The sequence below is a fragment of the Papaver somniferum genome, chromosome 7 (genome assembly GCF_003573695.1).
Source record: "Papaver somniferum cultivar HN1 chromosome 7, ASM357369v1, whole genome shotgun sequence".
Taxonomy (NCBI): Eukaryota; Viridiplantae; Streptophyta; class Magnoliopsida; order Ranunculales; family Papaveraceae; genus Papaver; species Papaver somniferum.
In genome coordinates, this window is record NC_039364.1 from 11,697,207 (window position 1) to 11,707,873 (window position 10,667).

Here is a 10,667-nt window from a genome sequence, read left to right on the forward strand (position 1 = left end):
TTGTGCTATGCCGTGCAATCGACGTGTTATGCTATGTTGTGCCATAAAAATAATTATGTTGTGTCGTAATGTGCTGTGTTAGCCCACTTATTTTATGTTTACCAAAATAACTATTTTTCTAATATTTTAGTTAGTATATATATATATATATACTAGGATATGACGGCACAGGATTTAATTTGTTCTCGGTGTTGCCGAACGATTGTTTCTTAGCGTATTTCGACATATGTCCTGTTAAATCTACCTCCAGTGTTATTACATTGTGTCATTTTTTCCTAGATGAAGCATACTTAATTAAATTTGTTTTCAATGCATATTTTTAAACTAATAATTAACCAAAAATATGTAAAGCTCTAATAGATGGTGGAATTGTAGAATTTTACGTAAATATTTGTAAAATATGGAAACATTAAAATTGAAGGAAAACAATTTTTACATGACTACTACCCCATATTATTCCAATACCGTTACAAAGTTCTTTGAAATTTTGGAACAGAAGTTCTAAAATTGTATACATGGAGAAAAGAATATAAGAGGTGATGCATATGCTTGTGTTCATGTTCCCAAAATCCAACATGTCGCGGTTCCATACACGCTTTTTCAATTTTGCCTATGCATACAAAAATATAGGATTAACATCCAACTTACTTCAGAAATAAAAGAGAATACATGTACACACACCATTTTGTACATAACCTTGAAAGGAACATTAATGCTTGATGACTACATGAGGCCAAATTTAACCTATGTCTAACCAACTATTTAAGATAACTCATTCCATACCTAGAATGATTGCCGATATCTGTTATTTAGGGGGTTTGCGCAAGGTCAGATTCGTTTGCCAGATATATATAAGGTCGGGGTGAAAGGTTTGTTCGCGTTTCTGTACTGTTGGTCTCACTACAAGCTACTTTTGGACCCTTAATACCAATATTTGAGCTTGGATGAAGTATAAAAGTTCAGTATTTTTTTCCAGGGACCTACTATATGTTCAGTTCGTACAATTCTCAATAAGTTTTAAACTTTGTTTTTTATAACACCACAAAGGTTGCAAAAAATGTAAATTATCAGTTATGTGAATGCTTTGACAAAAGGTCTACAGATGTTGACAGGAACAAGGAGGTTGTAGAATTGTAAGTTTTCTCATATCATTTGGCTCTTTTAGGTGTTTGTATATTGTCTGTCTGAGTTTATACAAGTTGTAGTATAAAAGTTTATCACTACTCTGATTCAATCTTTGGTGCTTAGAAATAGTACTCTGATTTGTAACAATTCTAAATCCGCCAATTTTTTTATTCTTTGCATTTCAAATGGGAAATTTTCGGTGATTCCATTGATGATGAAAATCTATCGATCAGATGTCCTATCATGGTTTCTTCTGAAGGTGTTGACTTGGTTCCTTCTCTTTCTTATTAATTTTCTTTGGTCTGTATTCTATGTAAATATTAACCTTCGTTTCCTTCGTGGTTGAGAAACTCAGGTGATGAGGTTGTTTGGATATTGAGAGAATCACAGAAACAACTGGTGGTGGTGGAGAACTGGTGGTGTTGAATAGTGGTGATACGAAAACGTATATCTTTACTCTAAATATTACTTTTATGTAAAATCACTAAAATCACTTTCTGTCGCAGTTTCGCCCTATACTACCTCTCGCTGTAACATAATTAAGATTTCTCAAGAGTTATAGCAAGAGGAGGTGGAAAACTCACAAACATTCAAAGATAAATAAAAAGGTGAGTTTACTTTTGTTAGTTTATGATGCCAAAAGCTAAGGCTGATAAGATCATTTTTTTCTTAGTATTAAAGAGTTTAAGTAACTTCTTCTTACCAGATCATATGTAAAAATGTAGAGTTTTTATGTAAACTAAGAACACAAGCTACTTCAGCAGCTCACAACAACGAACCTACACAAAGGTACATATGGAACAATTTTTCCCTTAATTATCGGAAAAGGAGAAAAAGTTTGTGGATGATATTTTGTTGAAGCAGTATGAAGAAGGAATATCCAGGATTCTTAAGGCTTCTCCATACCCATATATCACATACTACCCAATGGTGAAGAATCGGATGAACATACTGCCCATAAGGTGAAAAAAAATGACCTTTGCAATTTCTTTGTGTACATTACATTAATGGTCCAAAGCTTAAAGGTAATGCGTTCTGAAGTGAATAAAAATAATTGTATACATTACATTATCAGTATATGCATGTACTTCGAAATAAGATATTTTGTTATTAGAGATCCAACACCCAACACATTGGTTCTTGCAACAGTCTCTATATTTCAATTTTGACAGGATAACTGAAAGTCAGAGTTTGTGTTATTAGATGTTACCTGATAATTATACCGATATCAGTCTGTGAAATCTGTTTATTGTGGAATTTTACGTAAATATTTGTAAAATATGGAAACATTAAAATTGAACGACAACAATTTTTACATGACTACTACCCCATATTATTCCAATACCGTTACAAAGTTTTTTGAAATTTTGGAACAGAAGTTCTAAAATTGTATACATGGAGAAAAGAATATAAGAGGTGATGCATATGCTTGTGTTCATGTTCCCAAAATCCAACATGTCGCGGTTCCATACACGCTTTTTCAATTTTACCTATGCATACAAAAATATAGGATTAACATCCAACTTACTTCAGAAATCAAAGAGAATACATGTACACACACCATTTTGTACATAACCTTGAAAGGAACATTAATGCTTGATGACTACATGAGGCCAAATTTAACCTATGTCTAACCAACTATTTAAGACAACCCATTCCATACCTAGAATGATTGGCGATATCTGTATAAGTGGATTGTTGTTAGGAAAATCTTTCATCGAGATCAACATGCCAACGATCAAACGGAAAAAATTATTTGCAAAAGCATGAGTTCCAATAGTTCACCTATATAAATTGAGAAAAATATCAGTTCCACATTATATTAAAAAGACATGAAATTTAATAGCTTATTTAAAAGAGTAGCTTGATGTGAGACTGCTGCAACGACCAAATGCAAGAGAAAGTAATTTTTAATATAAGATGGTAGTGTTGCTGGTGTTCCAAACTTTCTCCAGTTACATATCCATATTCATTATGAAATAGTGTTACAAATTAACTTTTATAAGGAAAGATTGTGCCTAAGGAAATACTTTATGGCTATCGTATAGGCTTTCTAATTTGTTACAATATCAAAATAAATTACTCTACATAATTGATTTCAGACGACTAATCTATAAGAAAGTGACATACTAACTCAACATGATCTTATCCCGATTAAATCATAGGAACTTCAGAATAAAAAAAGGTAGGGAACTAAGTACGATATTGGAAAGAGATGTAAGATTTAGTTATAGTATCATTAATTAACACGACACATGCCACCATCTATTTTTTTTAAATCCATCATTTTACCGTGAACATAAATCATCAAGCAACTGATTACTGATTTTATTCCCTAACAAAATTGAATTTTTATTGAACCAACCGACGTTCGGCACCACAATCGCAATTTATATTCTATGTTGTTATTCGACACTACCAACATATTTTTCATAAATATTTTCTAGATTTTCCTTGTTCAGCGAAATACCAACAAACATATTTCACAGACTGATATCGATATAATTATCTGGTAACATACTAATAACATAAACTCTGACTTTCAGTTATCCTGTCAAAATTGAAATATAGAGACTGTTGCAAGAACCAATGTGTTGGGTGTTGGATCTCTAATAAAAAATATCTTATTTCGAAGTACATGCATAAAGAGTTAAAAGAGCCAAATGATATGAGAAAACTTACAATTCTACAACCTCCTTGTTCCTGTCAACATCTGTAGACCTTCTGTCAAAGCATTCACATAATTGATAATTTACATTTTCTCCAACCTCTGTGGTGATATACAAAACAGAGCTTAAAACTTATTGAGAATTGTACGAACTGAACATATAGTAGGTCCCTGGAAAAAAATACTGAACTTTTATACTTCATCCAAGCTCAAATATTGGTATTAAGGGACCAAAAGTAGCTTGTAGTGAGACCAACAGTACAGAAACGCGAATAAACCTTTCACCCGACCTTATATATATATCTGGTTCGTAGAATCAACTTCTATTTGACCATATTCGAAGTCTAACAACAGTGAAAAATTTTGGGTTAGCTAAAGCCGACAAGATTGCTATAAACAAAAAAAGAAGTACGATGAACTAAAAGATAATTCAACCGGTAGTGCTCACGTGTTAACAATTCAAGTGAGACTTGGAAATCATACCGAAAAGTAAATTTACAGGATTAACAATAAAATATAAAACTTGAAAAATAATCAACCTTTATAATTCTTGTTAAGATGAAGTGGGATGCACAAAATCAAATTCAAAAAAAACTTAATAATCTAAAATAAAATTAATTGGGAGAAAACAAAAATATTCACCATACAAATTTAAAAATGAAATTCTAACTCAGATAGCAGAGAGAAATACAAATATTAAGTCGAAAACGCTGCAGCTACTTTGCTTTAAAACCATTTGATGAATCTAATGAGCGTTAATCTAATCTTTACACAAATTAACCCTAAAACCACAAAATAAAAATAAAAAATCTGAAACATTTCTCAATAACCCAGATTTAAAAACGCTAATTGGATGAAAAGAAATTTAGACGAAAATTGATAAACTATAAAAAAATCAAACTATAAGGGAACAAATATAATAACAAACCGTCTTTTCAATATCCAGTGGATGATAAAGAGATCTTCTTTGGTAGAAATATTTTACACATGGAGAAATTGAAATATTATGGGCATAAGAAGATCTTTTGATTTATTTAATTTTTTGATGAAAAAAAAAACGATGAAGAAGAAAAAAAAATCAAAATGATGAAAGAAAATAATCAGTTTTTTTTTTGAAGCATGAATTAAGAGGGAGTTTAATTTAGAATAAAAGAAACGGTTTCACATTGAATGTGAAGAATAACTTCAAATAAATGACATTGGGAGGGTGAAGTGGAGATTGAAATATGTGGCTCGATCTGGAACCTTGGAAATGTAGATTGAAAATCTTAAATCAGTGTCTCAATCTCGACCCTTCTTTATATGCTAAAAATGTATATTGAAAAACTTAAATCTTGACTGTCCTTTATGTGTCCCAAATGTAGATAACCGTCCATATGGAAAAACAACATTGTCCCTTATAGTATACTAGGATATCACGGCACGGGCTTTGGCATGTTCTTGCTACCTGGTTTCACGTATGCATCTTAAATGAATCCAAATTTTGTACGCCCTACTATTCTAGAAAAAAAATACTATCAGTTTGGCTTGTTTTTAGGATAAAATGAAAAGAGATAACATCTCTTTTCAATTTCCAACAAAAGAGTTACTATCAATTCAGCTTGCTTTTACGATAAAATGAAGAAAAAAATGATATTATTTCTTTTCCGTTTCCAGAGATACTATCAGTTTATCTTGTTTTTTTTGGATAAAATGAAAAGTGATACTATCTCTTTTCGGTTTTCCGAAAAACGAAGGGAGTAACTTGTACCTGGTTTCACTTATGCATCTTAGAGGAAAATTTGTTGTTGTATCTTGTCTAGCCCAGCCAATCAAGGGCCTGTTAACTCTCCGAACCGTGTACATCCTACGTGGGATCATAATTTTTGGGGCAAGCATAATATGGAAGTCGGTCTCTATGTCCACTATTCGGTAAAGCATTCCATATATATTCACTGTTCCTTCCTGCATTTTATTAATGATAAGTTTCTAACGCACATTTTCGTAATAACCTAGAAAAATAAACCTTCTAAGATAATATTATACAATTATCTGCTTTATTTTGAGTATTGATTCTGAAGTCCAGTGGACTAAATTCTCCACTAGTTCACCAGACGCTTCGAACCATGTTTTTCCATAGTCGTTCTCGACCTCCATCCAATCCATAATCTGTATATATTAAGTGATCGTTAGTGTTATACTTGAAGTCTATAATTATAATGTGCGAACTGCAACATATACCACAACAAGTGATAATGTATTTTCTTGGCAGATTAGACTATAGTGATCGGCATCCATGTACTTAACTCCGGAGCAACATATACCACAACAAGTGTGGCAGAACTTGTTTTCGAATTTCCATATTCTCGCCGGTATAGTGTAGATTTCAGTCTCCTGCTAGCTAACTTTTTCTTTCTCTAACTCCATGATGTTTCTCCTTTGTGTATTTTCTGCTCCATAAACGGATGATGGTTTTGCAAGGTAACTTTCGCATAATGTCTCTGCACGGTAAACACAACTTATGATCTGGTTTGATATTTTTTGAGATAGAGATGTTTAATTTGCTATATGAATCTTCTTCTAGTTTTTATTGATTTCAACTATATAGTGTGATTTTCAAATTTCACAATCATTGTAGGTGGAAGAAAGCACACCATGCTCGCAAATCTGAAATGAAATTTGTTATTTTTAAAATACATTTGGGTGCAAGGGAGAAATCGCAAGTAACATCTGGAGGACGTATAACCCTACAAACATCTCATTTACTCAGATTAGAAGAAAATACATCAACATCGAGTGTGCTTCTCTCCCATTGGCACAGTTTCGCATTTTTTTTTGTTGATAAAGAATGTCCCTGATGTTACTTGAAATATCTCCTTTACTTGAGTCCGAACCAAACAAAGTGGGATAAGCCTAAAGTAGGGCTTGAAAAACAATACTTGGTATCTGAGTAAAAGACGTAGAGCACAGCAGTAGGTGTGGTCACCAAAGATAATTGTGGTATTGTATTGTTTTAGTTTGTGAATGAGAAATATGAGAAACGAATGTGATCAGAAGGGAAACTATCGTAAGTTTTATATAAGCCAAACCTTAGGAGTTAGCTATCAATTATCATAAATATAAATATTTTAGTAAATCTTGGGAATCTTTAATGGGTATGAATGATTTTTGCTAGTGAATTTGTAACGGTTCTCATAATATTTGTAACCGTTCTCATAATACATGAGAATCTGTAACGGTTTTAGCATTAAAGTTGAATATTAACTCCAGAAGAAGAAAATTTGTTTTAAAATTGTGCGATCTCATCGTGACCGTCCTTTATGTGCCTAAACTGTATATCTCAAAACACATATTAGTTATTCCATCTTGACCGTCCTTTGTGTGTCCAAACTGGTGAGAACCGTCGATACAGGAAAACACCATTGTCCCTTATAATATATATATATATATATATATATATATATATATATATATATATATATATATATATTACTATAGAAATTAATCAGTATAACGAAAGTAAAATGTGAAAAACTGGCTAAAATAAAGACTTTTTTTGGAAAAATGCATGAAATATGATGTATTGTGCTGTATTTTCTGCATGATTTGGCGTGCTGTTCCGCGTGCTTTCACGTGCCACATGATGTGCCATGCTGATGTGCCTATTTGTCTGGCACAACACAACCTATTAAGCTAACATGCTATGATGTGTCGTGTTGTGCTCGAATTTTAACGTGTCGTGTTGTGCGATAAACGTGCTGGCCCGTCCCAGTTTACACCTCCACGGCTACCTAAAAAATGCCTTAAAATGATTTCATCATTGGTTGTTTACATAGTCAGAACAGTACTTTCCCCCATGTTCCAAAACATTATCTGCTTAACTGTAACACAGTCTTGATCAATCAACTTCCACCAATACCGTACTGTTGACTACGTACACCTTACCTACCAAGTTATAAACTATATATATGTTTTGAAGGAGTTGGCTGCTCGTCTTGGAATGTTTACTCTTGCATTGTTGTGTTTAGCTCATCTGTTAGATGTAGAGCTGCACAAGACCCGTCCAAGTTACCCGATTTCGTCCGTATCCGTTAAACCATGGGTTTTTAATCCAAACCCGTCTGTTGTGGGTGCAGAGTTAATTATGAAAATAAGAACCTGTTGTTTGTCAGTGTAAGGTTGGAATTAGCTAGAACCCGTCCGAACCCGCCATAAAAACCCGCTAAATATACACCATTGGTTAAACTAATCCTAACCGTCCGTTATTAAAATCCTAGTAGTACTAGTAGATTGTAGATAAGATAGATAACCCTCTTTCTCTCTTCTTCTCTGTTCGGTGCCTCCTCAGTTCTTCTTCTTCCTAGTTCCTCAGTTCTCTTCACCTATGACAACAACAACAACTGCTTCGACTCGTCACCAACAATCGACAACAATCGAACAACAGTTAATCTAAAGAACTTAAGTAAGAAGTATGTATGTTTAAACTTTAAAACATGTGCGCGTGATGATCATTGAACTACAGTTGAAAAACTTGCAGAAAATATTGAATTGTAACTTGAAGCGGGTTTTAGTGGGTATAAACCCGAACCTGACCGACCCGTAACGGGTGGGTAAAAAAACCCGCCCGGTACTTATGGGTTCGGAATTGGTTATGAAAATAAAAACCCACTGTTTACGGGTGCGAGGTTAATATTAGCTAAAACCCGATCCGTCCCATCCATGTGCAGAACTAGTTAGATGTATTATAGTTACCCTTTGGTTCAATATACCTTCTCTCTAAAAGTTTTATAGCTAAAATTTTTGTACAATGCCATAATTATGGGTAATTCCGTTGCATGTTTACGTGGTATTGCATCTTAACAACCTGTTACTTGTGATTTAACATTTTCGTACTGAAACGTAGACGATAAGTCTCTTTCAAAAGACCGTAATTCCTCTTTATATCGTCTGCAGACTCGACACCCTCACATGTGTTCTGAGTTGGACCATTTTATCCTTTACCTAACCCGACAATTCAACTATGATTAAATTAACTAAGAAGCTATTTTTTAATCACAACTACATGACAGGCACAGCACTTCCAGTGCGATACATTCAAACAGTTTACTAAGTTTTCAACTCAATGGTGGTACTATAAATACATGATGAATTGTTGTCATCTTAATCATCATCATAACCAGCATTTCATTTCACTGCATTCCATTGAGGAGTTTTTACCTACCTCCTTGAGCATCAAGCAGTCATGGGTAGCACTCTAAAGTGTCTGTCACTTTTGGTTCTTGTTTTTCTTGTCATAGACACAACTAACGGGCAGGGACTGAAATTGGGTTTCTACGGAAAGTCATGCCCCAAGGCAGAGTCTATTATTCACAAAACTGTGGCTAAATATGTTTCCTTTAATCCTACATTCCCTGCTGCGTTATTGAGGATGCATTTCCATGATTGCTTCGTCAGGGTATGCACTTATAATATGTTAACGCGTAATTTGTTTGCGGCTACCTTTGATATTATGAATATGAGTTAATTATCATGTGCGTTCATAATGAAACATTCATGTGTGTTTATATACAGGGTTGTGATGGTTCAGTTCTTCTTAATTCGACAAGCACAAATCAAACTGAAAAAGCCGCAATTCCTAATTTATCCCTTAGAGGCTTCAATATTATCGACGCTGCAAAGGCTGCAGTTGAAAAAGTGTGCCCCGGAGTTGTTTCATGTGCAGATATTCTTGCATTGTCTGCAAGAGATTCAATATCTATGGTAACTAATCGACTAATTTCTTAACAATACTGGACAGATTATCCATATGCATAGTCTAAATGGTTTTTCTTTGAACTAATCTACGCAGATTAAAGGACCGTGGTGGAAGGTACCCACTGGACGAAGAGATGGACGAATATCTACTATTGGAGATGCTTTTATCCATCTACCACCACCATTCTTCAATGTCACTCAATTGAAGGCATCATTTGCATCAAAGGGGTTGAATGCGAAAGACCTTGCAGTCTTATCAGGTGCATATGCATAATTTAATTTGTAAATGACTTGGTGGGGTAAAATCTAGCTAACACCGGTATTCATGAAGTTTAAGGTCAAAAAACTAATTACTTTTGTATGCATATATGTATCAACAGGTGGGCATACAATTGGTATTGCCAATTGTGCAGGATTTTCACAAAGGTTGTACAACTTCACCGGCAAAGGAGATTCAGACCCAGCACTGGACAGCAGATATAAACTACGATTGAAGAGCAAATGTAAGCCAAACGATTTCGTGACTACAGCCGAGATGGATCCAGGAAGCTTCAAAACATTCGACTCAAGTTACTACAAGCTTATTGCTAAGAGAAGAGGATTATTTACATCTGATGCAACTCTTCTAGACGACCCTGTGACGAAGGCTTACGTTAGGAGTCAAGCAACAACCAACGGACCAACTTTCTTCAAGGATTTTGCTGTGTCTATGCAGAAAATGAATGCTATTGAAGTTATCACTGGTAAAGCCGGTGAAATCAGGAAACACTGTGCCTTAATCAACTAAGTAGCATATTTGTGACTCCTGAGATGATATTGTTGTGATATGATTTAACTATTTTTGAAATGGTTGTGATTTATGATTCAGTTTTTCTGTTATAGTTTGAACTGTAACTATTTGTACCTTATGAGTATTATTTTGCATTTGTATTACTTGTAATGTATTAATTTACTTTTTAAATGAGTTGTAATCTCCACTTCATTTTTACAAAGTCAGTTGTATGCTCCATATATCCCTTTTGTGTCTAAGGTATGGAACGTAGGAATTGCATTTATAACTGCCTCCCTCGCAAAAAAAAAAAATACAACACTTGAGAAGTGGTTTTTGAGTTCCATGCAACTTTCATTTTGATATTGTCTA

At 33.9% G+C, this 10,667-nt stretch overlaps 1 protein-coding gene across 1 annotated transcript; it reads left to right on the forward strand.

The window, feature by feature from the left end:
• Window positions 1-8,957: 8,957 nt before the first annotated feature.
• LOC113292749 (peroxidase 27-like) lies at window positions 8,958-10,373 on the forward strand. Its single transcript, XM_026541618.1, has 4 exons — window positions 8,958-9,227; window positions 9,344-9,532; window positions 9,621-9,786; window positions 9,907-10,373. Exons 1-4 carry the CDS (start codon window positions 9,015-9,017, stop codon window positions 10,311-10,313), a joined length of 975 nt encoding a protein of 324 aa, XP_026397403.1. The 5' UTR covers window positions 8,958-9,014; the 3' UTR covers window positions 10,314-10,373.
• The last annotated feature ends 294 nt before the right edge of the window (window positions 10,374-10,667 follow it).

Coding starts and splice junctions, on each gene's coding strand:
- LOC113292749 (XM_026541618.1), top strand. CDS start 9,015: ATGGGTAGCACTCTAAAGTGTCTGTCACTTTTGGTTCTTGTTTTTCTT. Junction 9,533..9,620: donor CAAGAGATTCAATATCTATG/GTAACTAATCGA, acceptor TAATCTACGCAG/ATTAAAGGACCGTGGTGGAA. Junction 9,787..9,906: donor AGACCTTGCAGTCTTATCAG/GTGCATATGCAT, acceptor ATGTATCAACAG/GTGGGCATACAATTGGTATT.